The 22,204-nt window shown below is 33.4% G+C and overlaps 1 protein-coding gene and 2 long non-coding RNA genes across 3 annotated transcripts; all 3 read left to right on the plus strand.

Annotated features, from left to right (window-relative positions):
• The first annotated feature begins 4,167 nt into the window (after nucleotides 1-4,167).
• LOC309483669 lies at nucleotides 4,168-5,076 on the plus strand. Its single transcript, XR_014200618.1, has 3 exons — nucleotides 4,168-4,481; nucleotides 4,587-4,655; nucleotides 4,854-5,076. It is a non-coding gene; the product is annotated as an uncharacterized lncRNA (long non-coding RNA).
• A 206-nt stretch (nucleotides 5,077-5,282) lies between these two features.
• LOC309493540 lies at nucleotides 5,283-6,586 on the plus strand. The gene is made up of 4 exons (XR_014203974.1): nucleotides 5,283-5,445; nucleotides 5,536-5,631; nucleotides 5,747-5,827; nucleotides 6,281-6,586. It is a non-coding gene; the product is annotated as an uncharacterized lncRNA (long non-coding RNA).
• Nucleotides 6,587-8,289: 1,703 nt separating this feature from the next.
• LOC309493397 (uncharacterized protein) lies at nucleotides 8,290-12,683 on the plus strand. Its single transcript, XM_082162523.1, has 7 exons — nucleotides 8,290-8,409; nucleotides 8,548-8,600; nucleotides 8,689-8,865; nucleotides 8,992-9,099; nucleotides 9,307-9,372; nucleotides 9,695-9,772; nucleotides 11,637-12,683. The coding sequence occupies exons 1-7, from the start codon at nucleotides 8,403-8,405 to the stop codon at nucleotides 12,459-12,461; spliced, it is 1,314 nt and encodes a 437-aa protein (XP_082018649.1). The 5' UTR covers nucleotides 8,290-8,402; the 3' UTR covers nucleotides 12,462-12,683.
• The last annotated feature ends 9,521 nt before the right edge of the window (nucleotides 12,684-22,204 follow it).

Raw genomic sequence — 22,204 nt, forward strand, 5'->3', positions numbered from 1 at the left:
AAAATTACCTTTCTAAATGAAAATCCACATATTGTGACAGGTCACAGAGATAAGGAAAGAGAGTTGATAACACAAAGAAAAATGAAACTGATGCAGTGTCATGTCCTTGTCCTTGAATATGATCACACTTTTATAAATTCTTTTCTTTTCTTATTTCAGAAAAAAAACTATATGCATCTTGAATAACAACAGCATTTTCAGCATGCTGTTGTACTCATGAACAACCCATCAGACTGCAGACTGCAAGTGTCTACTATGGCTTTGGACTCACTGCTGCACACTAATGCACACACCTAATAAAATAATCTTCTCATATTAGGTTTTGTTTTATTACTTAATTACATTTTTTCATTTGTATCTATTGTGCAATGTCATACACAGGTTACATAATACATATCACACCATCTTTCTGTAATTATGTCTTTATAAAACTCTTGTTTAAATTGCATTAGGTTGTAGCCTATGCAGTCTTCGGATAACCAGTCAATACTGTGCTTGATAGGTGTCACTGAGTATTAAAGGTGCCTATAAATAAAATGTATTATTATTATCATTAATATATTACAGAATAAGCTGCAGCAGACAGACACCGAGGAGTTCTTCAGAGGCATGAGGACCATCACTGCTTACAAGCTTTCTGGACAATAAAACTAAAAATTCTATAAAATAATAATAAAATGAAAAACTCGACAAATATTATTCCATCAAAACATTAACTATTTCTACTATTCACACTGTCAATTAAAACCAAGACTTTTCTCAATTTTAGAACTAGACTTGATCAGGAGGTCTACACAGATGTCGTATAGGTCACACAAGCTTGACCCATGCTTTGTAGGATTCCTTTAACTGTCAAACATATTTTATTAGATTGTCCTGGTCTTAACACAAGTAGAATGCCTTTTTATGAAGTTATTTCAGTTAAGGACATTTTGAATGGGATTATACCTGAAAAGGTTTTGGATTTTTTATCATATGTTAACTTAAAAAAAAAAATGGTATAATATGACTTGCTGGTTATCTTTGTTCTGTTTTTATTGTATTTATATGATATTTGTGTTTTTGTAATTGAATTTTTGCCATGAAGATAGCTCTGATTGCTGACATGGCATTAAATAAAAAAGATGAGATGAGTATTCACACTGACTATAATTTTTTAGCAAACTAAAAATTATATAATTATATTTAATTATAATTATAGCAAACTATAATTTTTCTATGTTTTTTTTTTACTCAAAATATAGGCTATATGCTACATTCAAAATGACAGTATTTTACAGGGTGCAAGAGTCAAATTAGTTTGTCCAGTGCAATATTTTATTTCAAAAGTCATCAAATACGTTATATGTAATTATTTTATTAGCTGTATAACACTTCTTTGAAACTTACATAGGCCTACTCTTATTTACAGAACAAATACTGTATGTTTCTGCTATGTTTACCATATAATTGAACTGGAGTATTTTTTTCTCCACTTTAATGGTCTGTTTGTTGTGCGTGTTATGTTTTCAAGCTACTTTTACTTTGAGTTTGGTAGAAGCCGATAACCGCGTCACTCAAAAGGATTCAATTTGACAGATGGTCACCTTTTCAAGACAGTGATAGGCTGTCACATGCTGTCAATCACTTTTTTTTCTTTTTTTTTTTGGTGACGGCCTGGGCCCATTAGAGCATCGATCAATAGGCTAAATGAGCGAGCGTTTTTGAAGTAGCTTACATTTTAAGTTAATCTAAAAGACATTTCTGTCAGTTTTTTGCAGGAATCCTTGTGAATTAAGTTAGTTCTTCGTGTGAAGCTACTGAAAAGCATTTACATATTCAGTAAAAAGGATGAGTAATCCAAGGGACAGGTAATAATGCAATTAGCCATGAATTACATACAGTAGGCTATCATGAGGCAAGATATACTGTAGGCCTATGTGTGTATATATTTTGACTTTATATATATATATATTAGGTAATATTAGGTAGGTGTTGGTGAGTTAATCAAACAGCCTATTTATAATGCAGAACTCATATTTGACGCACATGAACACATATATAATATATAATGTGTGTACATATGAACGCACATGACGCACGCATATGTGCACACAGCATTTAATTACTTGATAAATAATTTTACAATAAAACAATGTACAATAAAATAGCCATTAATAAATTTGATTGCAAAATTATTTATTTTTGAATTAGACTAAATGAAAAAGTAATTCATTATTTGAACCTTTGATTGTCAATAGAAAGAATAGGCTATTTATATTAAAAAAATATGAAATATTAAGACATCAATCCACAAGCTCAAAATAGAAGTTATGTCCATTCCACTGTAACTAATATTCATTGTTTGACCTCGTTTTACATAAGTGTATGGAATGCTAAATAGAGAGGCTAAATGACAAGACAAATCGAATAGCCTAAAGTAACAGGGAAATGGAAAGACAAATGGAAAACAATATTGCCCTTTTAAACGCCTGATTAAAAACTGTATTCACAATTCTGTTTGTGAATCTCTTTCTAAATTGCATTTTCTACATTTTGAAAATCCACTATTTAATTAGGCTATTTGTGAATTCTTGTATGTTTATGTTGACAATCTACTCATTGAGTGTTTTATGTTGTTGTTGTTGTTTAATATTAATTATTTATTGATGGAATAATATTTAATTTATCAATTATCTTCATGATTACTCTTTTATGGCCCATTAAAATATCAAATAATAATAGTTTATTTTATTTTATTTTATTTACATATCTTTATATAATGAATTATTTTGTAAACAAATTTGTTGCCTATATTGTATAATCAGTTAATGTAATGCTTTTTTTTATTAAATTTTTTATTTTCCATCAGTGTTTATTGAAGCCAGTTTGCTATATATTTATATAGTACAGGTCTATTTTTGAAAGAAGTCTCTAATGTTTATCAAGGCTGCATTTATTTGATCAAAAATACAGAAAAAAAACAGTAATATTGTGAAATAAAAAAGCTTTCCTGTGATGCAAAGCTGAATTTTCAGGATCATTACTCCAGTCTTCAGTGTCACATGTGACATCCAGTCTATCACATGATCCTTTAGAAATCATTCTATTATTCTGATTTATTATGAGTGTTGGAAACAGTTCTGCTGCTTAATATATTTGATGAATAAAAGGTTAAAAAAGAACTGCATTTATTCTAAATAAAAATATATTTTCTATTTCTAATAATATAAATCGGAAATGTATTATCACTTTTTATCAATTAAACACATCCTTGCTGAATATAAGTATTGATTTATTTCAAAAAAAGAAAGAAAAAAATTGCTGACCCCAAATGACTGACCAGTAGTGTATATTGTTGTTACAAAAGATTTCTATTTTTAAAACATGTGCTTCTTTTTTTATTATTATTATTTTATTTTTTTACTTTTTATTCAAAGTATCCTAAAAAAGTATCACAGGTTATGAAAAAATATTAAGCAGCAGAACTGTTTCCAACTTTGATAATGAATCATCATATTAGAATGATTTCTAAAGGATCATGTGATAGACCGGATGTCACATGTGACACTGAAGACTGGAGTAATGATCCTGAAAATTCAGCTTTGCATCACAGAAATAAATGATAATTTAAAGTATAATAAATTGAAAACCAATTATTTTAAATTTTAAATTGTAATAATATATCACAATATTAAATTTTGTTCTGTATTTTTTATCAAATAAATGCAGGCTTGATGAGCAGAAGAAACTTCTTTCAAAAACATAAAAAATAGTAATGTTTCCAAACTTTTGACCTGTACTGTATATAAGGTATATGGTATATAAGGTATATAGGTATATATTTTTTATATGTATATATATATACGGTATATACTGTATATACTGTATAAGGTGTTAGTGTCCTAGTAAAAAAATGGCAGTTTTTATTAATTTTTTTACACAAGAGAGACACAAAATGAATGATCTATTCTCTGTAATGAATTTCTTGTGATTTAAAAAAAAAATATGAACATATATATATTTTTTATAATATAAACAGAAGACTATAGGGTTAATTTAAATGTTGTTGTGTGTGTGTGTGTGTGTGTGTGTGTGTGTGTGTGTGTGTGTGTGTGTGTGTGTGTGTGTGTGTGTGTGTGTGTGTGTGTGTGTGTGTGTGTGTGTGTTTACTTCAGAACCTGCACCTTCACCACCTTTGGAAAGGCAAGTATTACACTTAACAGACAATATTTTATGGGATACATAATAACATATTACATATGGGGTGCCTTAAACCTTTGTTCGATTTTTATGTTATTTTAAAGTCGAGGAGAATTTCCAAAAGCCTGGACCAAATAGTACAAAGCCTTGCGAAATTTGTTAAACCTGGGGCAAATATAAGGGACTTCAGTGTTTACAATGAAGCAGATTTATGGGGAGATGTCTGCAAAGATTTGGAAGTGCCGAATACATCAGCAAATCGGCTAAAAATTCGTAAAGCCACTGCACATCTTTGGAAGGTATTGTCTCTTCTGTAAAAAAAATTAAAAATAGAAAATCAATTCAAATGCCATTTAGTTGTTATTATGGGTTTTCTTTGTGTTGCTGATACTGCATTTTTTCAGGGCTCATGGGAGATTTTGAAAACAGGTTCAATGGTTGACAGTACTCCTGCTGAATCTTCAGGTGAAAAGGTATAGTAACATTTTATATATTTTTACAAAACAGCTCGGTTTTGTAAAAGTTAAGAGTAAAAGAGTTTCTAAACTCTTTAATATATAAAAGTTTTTATGCATATACATTCAAAAATTTAAAATAACAATATTTTAGTCATGACAATGTCGACAAGTTACCTTGAAGTTATTTTATTTATTTTTTAAAAAATTTATCAGGAAACTTCAGTGATCAAGAGTGGCTCAAAAGTGAGATATGACGATGATTTTGAGGAGCTATCTTGTGGAGAGCACAATTCCTCCTTGGTAATTTATCTGTCAGTTCATTCAGAAGGTTTTGCTATGGTGACTGTGCCATATCATGATGTGAATAAATACAAATGATTGTTAAAGGATGCACTTTACAGTATCCAGGTAGTAGTATGCATTATGTGACATGAGACCCACATGTTAACTTACAGATTTCAGATCCAGTCTTTTCATTGAAAAATATGTGAAAGACAATAACTACATATTTATGTTCAATATTTAATAATAGATTAGGCTATGTTTTCAATTATTATTATTATTAAAATAATATAAATTAATAAAATTGGATTAGTAATTTTGTTTGCTGTCACTTTCTCAGTGGAGCTCAGATGTGTTAAGTTACAGTATATAGAAGCAGTTTAGTTTTGAATGGATTGAGACTGTTACTTAAAATGCTTTTTAATTGCACCTTTGGAATGATTAGGGTGGAAGTGATGTGGGAGACAGTAATTGGTCTCCAATTTTGGAGCCAGACAATGAATGTTCATCTTCTTTTGAAAAGGTAAACTTCTTACTTTTTTTCTTTAAATAACATTCCCTTTGTAGGTTACATTTTTATTTATTTCAAATGTTTTTACATGCTCACCTCCAGGACGTGTTGCCTGACAGTGACACTGCAATCACAAGTCATTCGGTAAAGCCGGAGACTCAACAGCTTGAATGCAAATCAGCGTTTCCTGATCAAAAGGTAAGTCTCTATACATTAAAAACATAATAAACATAGTAAAAGATCAAATGTACATATTCTATGTTGAATTCTTATCAATGGTTTTCTTTGTGTTGCTGATAATGTCTATTTTCAGGGATCCTGGCAGAATTTGACATCATCTTTAAAGGATGACAGCCCTCGTTCTGAAAGCAAGTCTGAATCTTCAGGCGAAAAGGTAGTAAAACTGTATATATATTTTTACAAAACAGCGGTTTCTGCTTCAGTAATACATTTAAGGAAAGCCATACTGGCAGAATATTAAAATAAATGTCCATCTTCAACCCTTTCAATATCCTATCACATTCAAACAAGTAGCAGTTTGATATGAAAATGCAAGTATAGAGAGATTACATGACAATTTACAAAAATATTCAAAGGGGGAATAACATTCCAGATAAAAACCATTCTAAAGAAATATAACCTTTATAAAACCTTTGCCTCAAAATGTGCGCTCTCTTTGAGAAATGTGAAATTATCACACATATAACATAGATTTCTATCTTGCAGGTTCACCATTACATATTTTTTTTTTTTTTTTTTACATGATATACAATTCTTCTGTTTAATAGTAAAAGCCTGCATATCTAATTTCAATCAAAAAATGTCATGAATTATTTTTGTGTAACAGGATATTGACAAGGAATCCGACTTGGGTGAAGCAACTTACATTTCGGCAGAAAGCAGTGGGGCAGAAGATACATTCTTCAGATGTAGTTTGCCACAGGAGCCATGCTTCTTTTTTATTGACAAAAAAGAATGGCAAGACCTGAGGAAGCATCAAAAAGGAAGATGCTTTCAAGGATTACAGTGGACAAACGTGATTGCCAGAGGAATTAGATCAATTCACCCATACTGCAGTTTTGGTTTCAAACGCCACACTGTGAAAACCCTGCAGTCACTAAAAACCACACCACTATTCAAATGTAATGGCTACTGCCGGTTTGAAAATTGCCCCATCAATGTTTCTGTGGAAGTCAAAGATGAGGTCACCCTGAAGGCAGCCGTGGTATTCAGTGGAGGAGATGTGTGCCACAGTACCACTGAGCTAAAAAGGAGGCCAGTGCGTGCAGATTCACGCATATCCCTTGGAGACACTCTGGAAACCAAACTACCCAGAAGTATCTATTTGGATTCCATGCAAAAACTCCCCGAGATGGTGATGCAGTCTGGGTGCAGAGATGAAGCTCCAACAAAAGAGGTTTTAAAAACCATTGCATGGAGCCAAAGACAACTAAAAAGGCCTCATTCCAATGAACTTCTAAGTCTTCAAAAGTTAATTGATGAAAAGAAAGGATCAGACAATGAAGTCCTGCAGAGGGTCATGATGCACCCAAAAGGCATTATGTTGTGGTCAAAGAAAACACTGTCAGTGTTTTACCAAAGGTGCAAGGAGGATATTATCTATCTCGATGCAACTGGAAGTATACTTCAAAAGGGAAGCTCTACAAGTCCACCATACTATGTGTATGAATTGGTTGTGCGCAATCCTTCCAAGGGGGCATCTCCTCTTCCAGTTGCAACCTACCTAACTTGTGACCACACCACAGCATCCGTCACATACTTTTTGCAGGCTTTTCAAACTGACATGATGAAGCTATATGGGAAAAAAGCAGTCAAAAGGCCAATTATGATAATTTGTGATGGCTCCCTTGTACTTCAAAATTCTATTTCTTTTGTATTCTGCAAACTGAGTCTGGAAGATCTTCTGCAGAAGTACTTTGAAGTAATCACTGGCCAATACCAAGCAGAAAAGTTTGATCTTCCAATCCTGCATAGGTGCCTGAGCCACATCATGAAAAATGCAAAGGATTTGTGCAAAAAACAGTAGGTATTTCTTTTAAGGGAGAGTAGTTTATAATGCATTCTGAAATTATTATTATTTTTTTTTTATTGCTATCATTTTAGTATGCAAAAACATTACAAGCTTGGAATGCACACATTTGGGCTACTTGCATGTGCATCAACTCTGAAGCAGATGGATGAGGTGCTTCTCAGTGCCACAGTCGTGTTTTGTAGTCCCTGCAGTGGAGACAATGTGGCAAAGCATTACAACAACCTACTAGTGCTTATGCAACAAGTGGGTACACTGGACGTTGATGAACAAAACATTACTGCTGAAGACTACAAGGTAATTAACACAGTGTGACTTCTATTCATGTAGAATGTTGACAGCACACAGTCACACAGTATGGTCTTGTGTTGTAATCTCTGACTTGACCTGCTGTGGACTTTTTGCATTGCATTCGCAACCATGCGTGTTTTACATCATGTACCTGAAGACAAGACACGACAGATAAATACTTTTAAATGTACTTTTATTCAGGACACGCACTACCTCTTGCTTAATGCCTCTAGAGTAGGTGACTCACAATTTGATGCAGAATTATTAATTAATTTTTTTTAAGTCTTTTTTTACATTAGTGTAATTAACACAATTTAGTATATAAGCATACATTTTGAATGTCTTCACAAAATCACAGACACATTTTATTTATGTTTGAAACAAATACTATGCCTAACAAAACAACGTAGTGTGCTAGTACATAAACAAGAATGTTTAATTGTATACAATGAATAATATTTCTTTCCAGAATGATGTGGGAACCACACCTCTCGAGAGCCACTTCCAGCAGGTAATAGAGAGAGCACCTCTTGACCTTGATGGTGAAGATAACAATTATCATGCACCAACATTCATTGCGAGATTGGCAAAGTACTTCCTTCCACATGCAACTCTGTGGTCTGGTCTGATGCTAGGTAGGTTTTCTAAAATAAGTTATTATGATGATAACAATATAAAAAATTACACACACACACACACACATTCATATTGTCATCTTATCTTATTATCACGCAATACTTTAGGCGATATTGGTCGTCATGGTACAGGTTCAGCATATCAGCATTTCAGCAAGATTCATAAAGAAGTCAGTCAGTCCAAAAAACAGGTAAAACTTAGATTATTAATTTTAATAATTCGTTGAAGAAAAGCCAAATTTGTGCTTTAATGTGTTGCCTTAAAAAAATATTTTTCAGAACTTTACACAGGACAATCGAACACAGGGAATAATGGAAAAAAGTCAATGGGACCTAAAAAAAATTAGGTTCCAGAGAAGGAGACTCACACGACTGGATGACTTTGTGCAGATATATCAAAGGATGCATGATGCACAGCTGCGTGAATATGAAGACACAGAAAGAGCAAGAAAGAAAGTATGGAAATATTTTGTACCTTTTACAAAACATTGCCAATTTAATGACTCTTAGTTATAAACACAAGATGTTGGAATATATTTTATAAAAAAAGTGATGTATGTGCATATACTACATCTCTTCCAGTCCTTTCGAGTGGAAATGGAACAGTGGAAAAAGAAAAGTCAGAAGCGTAAAGGAGTATACGTTTCTCCACTAGTGAAGGGTCTGCCATTCAAAGATGTGAGAAGCAAGGTAATTTTAATCAATAAGTAATACAAATAATTACAATAATTATAATAAAACTATTAAAAATCTAGAATAATTTGTTGTGTGTATGTACAATTATTAATTTAAAATCAATTATTATGTGTTTGCTAAATATCATATGAATCAAATGTGTGTGTGTGTGTGTGTGTGTGTGTGTGTGTGTGTGTGTGTGTGTGTGTGTGTGTGTTTCAGGAGAAGTCTTCAAAGACACCCCCAAAAGTACATGAGGAAAAACAAGAAGATGTGATCCAAAATCAGGTTTCTTTCTTCTAAATATCTTTAATATCTGAACTAAAAGACTAATTGGTTAGATGGCAAGTGAATGGTATAATTATGATAGCAGTATAGCCTTTCAAGACATTGTCAGCAAGTTGCACAAATATTATGTTAAATAGATACAGTTTAAGTATGCATTTGCATTTAACATGAACGTGTCTACTGATCTAATCTTCGTGTCAAATGATCTTAAAATTTGCACAACTTGTTTGGAAAAACAAATCTTGGTGTTGTCCAGTGTACAATTGGTGGTAGGTAAGCATTTTTACAATGTTAATTAATTCCACACTATTACACATCACAGGCAGAGAGAAAAGGTGATAGTGCTGATCAAATGTATGTGGAGCCCAAAACACTTGAGAAGACTGAAGACCAGAGAAAGGTAAGATTCATTAGAATATTTAATATAACACTTCAAATTATGCTTTAATACAGGGATGGGCAACTTCGGTCCTGGAGGGCCACTGTCCTACAGAGTTTAGCTCCAACCCTGAAAAAATCACCTGCCTGTCATTTTCTAGTAATCCTGAGGACCTTGATTAGCTTGTTCAAGTGTGTTTGATTAGGGTTGAAGCTAAACTCTGAAGGACAGTGGCCCTCCAGGACCGAAGTTGCCCATCCCTGCTTTAATACCATGTCATCATTGCATTACATGGTTTATTATTGCATTATTATGATTGCATTTAATCTCATAAAGGCCCCCACGTTTATTTTGTGGTTTTCTATTTGCTTTGTTCATCAATTCCACTATTACACATCACAGGCGGAGAGGAAAGCAGATAGTGCTGATCAAATGTATGTGGAGCCCAAAACACTTGAAGACCAGAGAAAGGTAAAATCATTATTTAAATAACACATGAAATGATTTAGACACAGTTGCTCCGTTGCGCTTAAAGAAGATTAAAGAAAATAGTCCAACGCCGTGGTACAACGACCACACTCGGGCCCTTAAGAGAGCAGCCAGAAAAATGGAGCGCAACTGGAAGAAAACAAAATTCAAGGTATTTCGGATTATATGGAAAGAGAGCTCGATTACTTACAGAGAGGCTAATAAAATGTCATTATTGCATTACGTGGTTTATTATTTCATTTTTTTTTTATTGCATTTAATCTCATTGGCCCTCACATTAATCTTACGGTTCTCTAGAAGGTCCCGGTCCAAACTTAGCACTGAAACTGCTGTCCCCCCTTAAAAAGACACTTAATAGACTAAGATCACACACACAACATTAAACAGTAACATTTTGTGTTTAAATAGCATCAAATTTAAAATTTAAGTGACATTTTTCCACCTTATAAACATTGCTAAGCTACGTAATATGCTATCAGTTTCTGATGCAGAAAAGTTAGTTCATGCATTCATGACCTCGAGACTGGATTACTGTAATGCTTTATTAGCTGGTTGTCCTGCATCCTCAATAAACAAGCTAAAGTTAGTCCAAAATGCCGCCGCTAGAGTTCTTACTAGATCAAGAAAATATGATCATATAACACCGATTTTATCATCACTACATTGGTTACCTATAAAGTTCCGTATTAATTACAAGGTATTGCTACTGACTTATAAAGCCCTAAACGGCTTAGCTCCAGTCTATTTAACGGATCTTCTATCGCCCTATAATCCATCGCGCTCTTTAAGATCACTAAATTCAAGGCTTTTGGTCATACCTAGGATATTCAGAACCACCAAAGGAGGGAGAGCATTTTCACATTTGGCTCCAAAACTCTGGAATAGTCTTCCTGATACTGTTCGTTGCTCAGACTCGCTCTCCCAGTTTAAAACTAGATTAAAGACGCATCTCTTCAGCCAGGCATTCATATAATACTTTTAATCTTACAGTTAAACCCGACCTCTAGTTCATAAACGCCAGAGGAGAACTGGCCCCCGACTGAGCCTGGGTTCTCCCAAGGTTTTTTTTTTTTCTCCATTAGGTCACCTGATGGAGTTTTAGGACACCATTAGGTCACCTGATGGAGTTTTTCGGTTCCTTGCCACTGTTGCCTTTGGCTTGCTCAGTTGGGGATATTTGGGGATATTTAATTTAATTAATCAATCAACAATACTATTGATCAGCATTACCAAACGTGGACGTTTTCCACTAGAAACAAACATTGATGTATTATTTTAATTTAATACTGTGAAGCTGCTTTGATACAATCTGTATTGTGAAAAGCGCTATATAAATAAACTTGACTTGACTTGACATACAAAGCGGAGTAATAATTTGTATCTTCTGTATTTACAGAAAGCTCTTGTGAAGAATATCAGGAGAAGACGATCGAAAATCGAGGGGCCAATCTGGAACGAGTCATGTCCATTAGAAATAACTGCTCCTAGAAGACTATCCAGGCCAACAAAAATAAAGATGCTGCAACAAATCCTTCACCAGGATTACTGGTTGACCTGTGATACTATCGACCTGGCCAGTTACTTCATGGCAAAGGACAATATGGACATTGATGGGTTTCAGTCAGTTCTGCCCTTTAGTGCTATTGCACGTGGAGGGATTGTGGGAACTCCACAAAAAAAGTTTGTGCAGATATTGAACATTCGGCAAAACCACTGGATCACAGTAAGCAATTTATTTTGTGATGAAAATCAGCTCTCTGTGTATGACAGTAAAAGTGCCCCTCTGGACCCAAGAGCCCTACAGACACTGTCCTGGCTGGTAAGGCCAAAGTCAGACCATTTTGATGTTCTGCAACCAGCTGTGCAGCAGCAATCAAATCTAAGCAACTGTGGCGTATTTTCAATAGCATTTGCATATGCTCTGTGCAAGGGTCATCCACCAGAGTTATGCATATTTAATGAAGGCAGGCTAAGGGCCCAATTGTATGCTTCATTAACCAAAAACAGCATCACATTTGGCATGAAGACTCGAGAGAGTAAAGCGGAGGCAAACGTGACCAAAACTGCAATACCAGTTTACTGTCTTTGCAGAACCGCTCATTACAATGAGCTCATGGTCCAGTGCTGCAAATGCCAAGAGTGGTATCATCCTACATGTGTAGACATACCCAGAACGGTAATTGGAAATGATCAGGTCTGGCAATGTTTCAAATGCAACTGATGTAGTGGACACTACATGAGGAAGCATGTTTTAAAACAAATTTTAAGAAACACTGGTGGAAAACTAAAAGAGTGGAGTGGAAGAAAGCTTTGTTATTATTATTTTTTTTGTATTTTTTATTGTCATTTAAAGTTTCAATTTAAGCGTGTCACTGCTGTATTTTAACCTTGGATTTGATTTTTTTCCCTAAGATGTTTTATTTGTTTTTTTTTACTGCCTAAATAAAAGTGTAATCCAGATCCTTATTTATTTATGTTCTAACAAAAAAGCAAACAAGATTATTTTTTATTTTTTTTACAAACGTTAATGTATAAATGTAATTATGCAAATTATTTAATTTTTTCATGAATAAATACGCTGTAAGACTGCACTTTTTGGGGTGATTTTGACTTTATTTTTCTCTAAAATACAGTAAAATGACTTGAAACTACATACGGTAATAGTCAGGGTCACTATGAACAGGAATAAAATGAAAGAATGAGCAAACCTATAAAGGAACACTTTTTATGAGTGTTTGAAAATGGCACATGGTTTAAGTGCTAGAATGCACTTTGGTGATTGGGGTGAGTTTGTCTTTACTTTTCTCCAAAACTATACAGTAAAATGACATGAAAATAAATACAGTAATAGTCAGGGTCACTCTGAACAGGAATCAAGTGAAAGAATGAGCAAACATATGAAGGAACACTTTTTATGAGTGTTTGAAAATTGGACATGGTGTAAATGCTAGAATGCACTTCGGTGATTGGGGTGAGTTTGTCTTTACTTTTCTCCAAAACTATACAGTAAAATGACTTGAAAATAAATACTGTAATAGTCAGGGTCACTCTGAACAAGAATCAAATGAAAGAATGAGCAAACCTATGAAGGAACACTTTCTATGAGTGTTTGAAAATGGGACATGGTGTAAGTGCTAGAATGCACATAAATGATTGGGGTGAGTTTGTCTTTACTTTTCTCCAAAACTATACAGTAAAATGACTTGAAAATAAATACAATGATAGTCAGGGTCACTCTGAACAAGAATCAAATGAAAGAATGAGCAAACCTATGAAGGAACACTTTTTATGAGTGTTTGAAAATGGCACATGGTTTAAGTGCTAGAATGCACTTCGATGATTGGGGTGAGTTTGTCTTTACTTTTCTCCAAAACTATACAGTAAAATGACTTGAAAATAAATACTGTAATAGTCAGGGTCACTCTGAACAAGAATCAAATGAATGAATGAGCAAACCTATGAAGGAACACTTTTTATGAGTGTTTGAAAATGGGACATGGTGTAAATGCTAGATTGCACATAAATGATTGGGGTGAGTTTGTCTTTACTTTTCTCCAAAACTATACAGTAAAATGACATGAAAATAAATACAGTGATAGTCAGGGTCACTCTGAACAAGAATCAAATGAAAGAATGAGCAAACCTATGAAGGAACACTTTTTATGAGTGTTTGAAAATGGGACATGGTGTAAATGCTAGATTGCACAAATGATTGGGGTGAGTTTGTCTTTACTTTTCTCCATAACTATACAGTAAAATGACATGAAAATAAATACAGTAATAGTCAAGGTCACTCTGAACAAGAATCAAATGAAAGAATGAGCAAACCTATGAAGGAACACTTTCTATGAGTGTTTGAAAATGGGACATGGTGTAAGTGCTAGAATGCACTTTGGTGATTGGGGTGAGTTTGTCTTTACTTTTCTCCAAAACTATACAGTACAATGACATGAAAATAAATACAGTAATAGTCAGGGTCACTCTGAACAAGAATCAAGTGAAAGAATGAGCAAACCTATAAAGGAACACTTTTTATGAGTGTTTGAAAATTGGACATGGTGTAAGTGCTAGAATGCACATAAATGATTGGGGTGAGTTTGTCTTTACTTTTCTCCAAAACTATACAGTAAAATGACTTGAAAATAAATACTGTAATAGTCAGTGTCACTCTGAACAAGAATCAAATGAAAGAATAAGCAAACCTATGAAGGAACACTTTTTATGAGTGTTTGAAAATGGCACATGGTTTAAGTGCTAGAATGCACTTTGGTGATTGGGGTGAGTTTGTCTTTACTTTTCTCCAAAACTATACAGTAAAATGACATGAAAATAAATACAGTGATAGTCAGGGTCACTCTGAACAAGAATCAAATGAAAGAATGAGCAAACCTATGAAGGAACACTTTTTATGAGTGTTTGAAAATGGCACATGGTTTAAGTGCTAGAATGCACTTCGATGATTGGGGTGAGTTTGTCTTTACTTTTCTCCAAAACTATACAGTAAAATGACTTGAAAATAAATACTGTAATAGTCAGGGTCACTCTGAACAAGAATCAAATGAATGAATGAGCAAACCTATGAAGGAACACTTTTTATGAGTGTTTGAAAATGGGACATGGTGTAAATGCTAGATTGCACATAAATGATTGGGGTGAGTTTGTCTTTACTTTTCTCCATAACTATACAGTAAAATGACATGAAAATAAATACAGTAATAGTCAAGGTCACTCTGAACAAGAATCAAATGAAAGAATGAGCAAACCTATGAAGGAACACTTTCTATGAGTGTTTGAAAATGGGACATGGTGTAAGTGCTAGAATGCACTTTGGTGATTGGGGTGAGTTTGTCTTTATTTTTATCCAAAACTATACAGTAAAATGACATGAAAATAAATACAGTAATAGTCAGGATCACTCTGAACAAGAATCAAGTGAAAGAATGAGCAAACCTATAAATGGGACATGGTGTAAGTGCTAGAATGCACTTTGGTGATTGGGGTGAGTTTGTCTTTACTTTTCTCCAAAACTATACAGTAAAATGACATGAAAATAAATACAGTAATAGTCAGGGTCACTCTGAACAAGAATCAAGTGAAAGAATGAGCAAACCTATAAAGGAACACTTTTTATGAGTGTTTGAAAATTGGACATGGTGTAAGTGCTAGAATGCACATAAATGATTGGGGTGAGTTTGTCTTTACTTTTCTCCAAAACTATACAGTAAAATGACATGAAAATAAATACAGTAATAGTCAAGGTCACTCTGAACAAGAATCAAATGAAAGAATGAGCAAACCTATGAAGGAACACTTTTTATGAGTGTTTGAAAATGGGACATGGTGTAAATGCTAGATTGCACATAAATGATTGGGGTGAGTTTGTCTTTACTTTTCTCCATAACTATACAGTAAAATGACATGAAAATAAATACTGTAATAGTCAGTGTCACTCTGAACAAGAATCAAATGAAAGAATGAGCAAACCTATGAAGGAACACTTTCTATGAGTGTTTGAAAATGGGACATGGTGTTAGTGCTAGAATGCACTTTGGTGATTGGGGTGAGTTTGTCTTTACTTTTCTCCAAAACTATACAGTAAAATGACATGAAAATAAATACAGTAATAGTCAGGGTTACTCTGAATAAGAACCAAGTGAAAGAATGAGTAAACCTATAAAGGAACACTTTTTATGAGTGTTTGAAAATTGGACATGGTGTAAATGCTAGAATGCACTTCGGTGATTGGGGTGAGTTTGTCTTTACTTTTCTCCAAAACTATACAGTAAAATGACTTGAAAATAAATACTGTAATAGTCAGTGTCACTCTGAACAAGAATCAAATGAAAGAATGAGCAAACCTATGAAGGAACACTTTTTATGAGTGTTTGAAAATGGGACATGGTGTAATACTAGAATGCACATAAATGATTGGGGTGAATTGGCCTTTAATTTTCTCCAAACCCATACAGTAAAATGACATGAAAATAAATACAGTAATAGTCAGGGTCACTCATATGAGTGTTTGAAAATGGGACATTATGTAAGTGCTAGAACGTAAAATAAAATGGCAAAACTGTGACCTTTTATATATAAAATGCCTGTGTGTGTGTGTGTGTGTGTGTGTGTGTGTGTGTGTGTGTGTGTGTGTGTGTGTGTGTGTGTGTGTGTGTGTGTGTGTGTGTGTTTGCGCGCACGTGTGCGTGTGTTTTGAGTATCATATTTCATATATCAGGTATGAATGTATATTTCGTAGATCAGGTTTTTATAGCTCATAGGCAATTCAATGAGAATTAACAGATTAAAAGGCACCAAAAGCCTGTTGTGTCATATTTGTCACTTACTTTAAAATGTAAGTAAATAAATAAATAAATAAATAAACAAACAAACAAACAAACATTAATACATGATGTATAATAATTAATGAATACTTTATATATACAAACATTAAAATCAACAATAAAAATGCAAAACAATTAATTTATGATAATTAACATTAATCATTTAATTTACATAATTTAATTTAAATTTAATTTACATTAATTAATAAAGTATAATAATGAATGTATCATATATTAAACATTAAAATTGAAAATAAAAAATGAATGGTGTATACTAATTAACATTAATTTGAACATGAATAAATTATGTAATAATTAATGTAAATCATATATAGGCCTACTATTATTAAAATAAAATTAAAATAAACAAATAAAAAGTCATAGCTTAAAAAAAGTCATGAAAATGTAAAAAAAAGAATGATGTATAATAATTAACATTAATATGAACATGAATAAATTATGTAATAATTAATGTAAATCATATATAGGCCAACAAACATTAAAATAATAAAGATTTAACACAATTAAAAGTCGTATTTAAAAAAAAAAAAAACATGAAATTGAATCATTTGTGTCCTAATAAGATGGAAAATAGCAGGAAATGTGTCTTAAAATCAATTTTGGGCTCTTCCAGCACCCATACCGTAAGTACACAAATAGACGCGCATACTAAAAAAAATGTGCGGCTGGCTTGACCGTGTATTTTTAACGCGCGGCCCACTTGACCGCAGTCTCCTGCACGCACACACACACACCGCACAGGCTGCACTGCCTAACAGGTGAAATAAAAACAGTGAATGTGTGAAGAACGTGGTAATTATGGCTATGAATTGACAAATTTACTCTGAGATAGATATTCCATAGTATTGCATTTCCACTTAGGCTGTGTAAACAAGAAAACAATGCAGAACAGCGATAGAAAGCGAGGCTTTGAGGGATAGGCTATAGGCTACTTAAAGTGTTATCAATGGCATCTGCTGTAAAAAAAAGAAGAAAAAATAGCCTCGCTTTCATCTCGTTAAAAAATCAAAGATGCCTCTGCCGTGAATAAGGCCTATAGGCTATACTGTAGATTTATGAAAATTCACGAGCAAATATGCGGCCCACTCCAACAACATGCAACATTTTTGTCCCACACAAGATAAAATGTTTGATGTAAAGTAATATTTTGCTCCAAAAAGAAAATTCTTTCATTATTTCACCCTTCTGCGATGTTCTGGCTGCATTTATGTTGTTCGGTGTGTTTTGTTTATGCTCATTAAAGTGTTGTTCTCTTTACAGCGGAATTTCCTCAGTATTAGAATTCTTTTCATTTCTGTTTCACAGAAAAATAACAAGTTGACCGACATAAAGGTGAGCAAATATAACATAACCTATGTTTTTCTTTTTGAGTTCAATCTGTTCACAGGCCTACATCAAAACATGTTTCATCGCTCACTTGCGTGTTGGCTTGTCAGTCATACCTTAGACGTTGTGTATGCACAGGTGAGTGAGTGGGCGTACATTTTTCTTCCCTTTTTTTTTAAACAGCCGCTACGGTTGGTTGAAATGCCACCAGGGCTGCAGACACGCATGTGTGTGAGTCAACCTAGACGAGCATTGCCTGTCACGCAATAACAGGGGGGTGGCCAGACTCATCCGATAACATTCTGTTGTGTCTGCCACTTTGTCAAATGTATGGCTAATTTTATAAGATATGAATAGAATATGAAACCTGTTTAAACAGAAACATCTGTTTGTGTATTATTTACAAGAGTTCATGTGTTTTGTGCACAGACAAACTTTATAAAAACTAAAAGGTAGAGCAAAACAAGGTATAGCGACAAATCTGCACACCGTAGGCAGGATGTTTCTGCCAAAATCTATCAACATCCTATCTTGCGCTCTCTCTTTTTTTTATTTTTTATTATCAAGATTTGGATGCTATTCTAAGAGGGAGGTGTGTTAGGCCAACCTCATAACTTTTTTCCACTTTTTTTATTCACAGAGCAAAATAAAATAAAACGCATGGATTCCTGTTTGTCAACAGAACATATCTACATCAAAAGACTGGCATGAGGCCAAAGCAGTAGTTGCTGATCTTACCTCATAGCTCGCAATGAGGTATAATGAAATGTTCTGGATGACAACCATAATTTCCCCTAGAAAATTCGTTTTTTTTTTTGGTCATAATTAATTTAAAAAAGCTGAAGAGGAAGTTGGATATGGTACATTTAGTGTATTGACTTAGTACTTAAATGGTCTCTGCAATTCTATTATTTATTTAAAGGAGCCAGTTTCAAACAAACAAAAAAATGCATTGATAAAATGGAAAATGTTCTATAATAGACCCCAGACGTCAAAGCCCACCTTTCTGAGCATCTGTGCCACGCTTTGACAGAGCACGTGTCCATTTCTGTCAGGTTAATGTGGTTAATAGAGGAAGCATTTGCACAGCAATGAAAGAGTGATTGACAGCTAACACTAATGACTACACCACACCCTGAGCAAGACTGGTCTTGCAGCAAATCGAAGGAAAGCAAGGTGGGGTGAAACAGAGGCAGAGGGAAACAAGATACTCAGGATTACCATTTCCAAAAAAGATAATGCCATCACCTGTGATTTTATGCATGCAATGTTAATAGATGTTACTACACTAGCTGAGAGCTAAATATCTTTTAGTCTCTGACAAACCGGTCAGACACATAAATCTTCCGTTATAGGCTGGATAAGATATTTGTCAAGCACCCTACATAGGTGAGGAGGTGGTATACGTAATGCTGATTAGATACAGATATGGGAAACAGTCTTCTCCTCAGGTGAGGTGAGATAAGAACATGGGCCGTACTTTAAGACCTTTCCAAAAGACCTGAGAAGAAAAAAAAACCAGATTGCGTAATCCAACATTATGGATTATATTAATACTTTCATTAAACTGTCAAGAAAAAAAATCCTGGCCACTCTCAAAGAGTTAAAATAACCCTCTTTTCCTTATTCCATTTACATAAATAAGTTATATACACTAATGCTCAAAAGTACTTTAATGTTTTTTGAAAGAAGACTCTTATGCTCACCGAGGCTTCATTTATTTGTTTAAATTACAGTAATATTGTGAAATATTATTACAATTATTCATCTGATGGCAAAACGGAGTTTCCAGCAGCCATTATTCTAGTCTTCAGTGTCACACGATACTTTAGAAATCATTCTAATATGCTTATTTTGGTGCTCACGAAACATTTAGTATTATTATCAATGTTGAAAACAGTTGTGCTGCTTATTTGTATGGAAACCGTGATATTTTTTATATTATTAATGTCATTAATGATGAATAATATTAGTCATGTCTTTACTCTCACTTTTAATCAATTCAATGCATCCTCGCTGAATTTTTTTTGATAATACCTTTAATGATAATAATGAAAAAAAACTAAGTAACATTTACTTAATTCTTCTTTTGCAAGTTTTTGCATACAGATTTTGCAGAAGTCTTTTTTACAGAAGTAAATTTCAGATATGGAATTAAGTCAAATCTACTTAACTGAGTTAAGTAAAATTAACAAAGAAAATCATTTTAACTTGGCCAGTTTAAATTTGAGTAATTTCTACTTTTTACTTTACAATACTCTGTTTCAAGTACATTTTACTCAAACAACATAACACTAAATTAAGCTATGATTTAAAAGTGTATGCTTTATTTCTAAGTAAATAATGAATAGATATTGTGTACAATCTGCATAATAGAAGTAATGTGATATGGATTCAAGCACAGAGGTCTCAATACTTGGTACACAATAACAGTAACATTCAGTTGATCATTTTTGAGTATGAATGTATCATTTTGAGTAGAAAAGGAGAACTCCACATATCACAAAACAGCAAGTTACTAAACCTAACAACAAAAACAATGATAAAACATTGTAAATACAGCTGGAAAACAGTGGAAAATGCAACTATATTAATGATTCATGCCCCAGTGCATGATGGGAACTCTGGTATCAGAAAGTTGAGTTGGTTTTACTTAATTTTCTAACGTTGATATTTACGCTTTAATTTCTACAAGCTGACATTGAGTACTAACATAGAATTTACTTTTTTTTTTCTTTTTTCTCGCCTGAACTATATTATTCAGGTATAAATTACATGTTTTTTTCTGTAGTATTTACTTCACCACAGATTTTTTTTCAGTGTGTGATGAGCATTGACAATAGGTGTGTTTGACACAAGCTATGCTTAACCTTGCTGATCGGCAAGAATAGCCGGTTGCAGTTGGAGGTGGAGTTGAGAGCCATCCAGTCGGATACTTTATGCTTTTTTGTAGAGTACGGGAAACACACTATCTACAGGAAAGCAAATAGAATGTTGTTGAGTTGACTGTAAATGTAAGTAGAATGTGCAGTCTTTGTAAGCGGTTAATTAACCATGAGCATGTGAGCACAACCAAAGACAACATGCAGACTATGAAGATGCCTTTAAAGGACCTTACAGAGGAGCATCACTTTTATGCTTACATAATATGAAATCTCTGTATAAATAAACAATATATGGTCTAAAGACAATTGTTCCCTGTTTCAAGTCTAGGGTTTATTTTAATGCCGCAAAGATATGCAGCAATTTACAGAAACACTTTCCTCCATTGACTGACTTTGTGGCACTTCTCTATTATTATTTTTTGTTATTTGTTTTTGTGATATTTGATTTGGAGAGGCCACTACCCTACAGAGGATGTTTTATTTTGGAGGCTGGATGGATGAATGATTTGGAGATTTTATCCTTTGCATTTAAAAATTATTTCCAACCTCCTGTTAATATTGTTTTTTTTCTTTTTCTTAAACATCTCACATACATTGTTAGTTCAATTTTAGTCTTAGTTTTATTTTAAGTTTAAACTTTTTGTATGGGACCAGAATAATTATCAGTTAAATTACTGATAATTAATCAAAGGTTTTCAAAATTCAATGTATGGTTGTGAATAAGTTATATTTAGACTACAATAGATGTAATATTTGTTCTGATTTGTCATTGCAAAATTTCAGAAGTCATTTCAAGTATCTGTGCATAAGGTGGTGTTAAATAGAATTTGCTCTTGCTTCTTTAACGGCTTTTCGTTATTTAGATAAACTCTCATTAGATGCCTGTAGCTCATCTTTCTGTCACTTGCACTCAGCCGTCCTGTCTGTCCTGTGCATGATTACCATTGTTCAACCACACTGTAAAAATGATTATTCGAAGTTGTAAATATAACAAAGATTATTAGAGTGAAAATAGTTTCAAAGTAAATACATAAAAAAAATTGCACTCTTGTTTGAACTCTTATGTCTGTCTGCTCCCTATAAATCTACAAGACAGAGTAAGACTTTTTAAAAAGTATAATTAAATGATCAGCTGAAATCACATCCAACTAGACAGGCTTCATTCGGCCAAGGAATCCAACTCGCTGTAGTCTATTAAAACATTAATTTTATCAGAATTTCATGCTGAAACTTATTTCAGACTTCTGGAGGTGGACTTTAATAAAATTGCCAATGAATGCAGAACCAGTACTGCCAGTACACTTTTCTGAGCTATATACTGTGGACTGTTTCTCTTTTAAAAGTGATGACGAATGAAAACTAGTAGGGTAAAGGGTACCTACCAGTGGACAAAA

The sequence above is a fragment of the Leuciscus leuciscus genome (assembly GCF_965113295.1).
Source record: "Leuciscus leuciscus genome assembly, chromosome: 2".
NCBI lineage: Eukaryota > Metazoa > Chordata > Actinopteri > Cypriniformes > Leuciscidae > Leuciscus > Leuciscus leuciscus.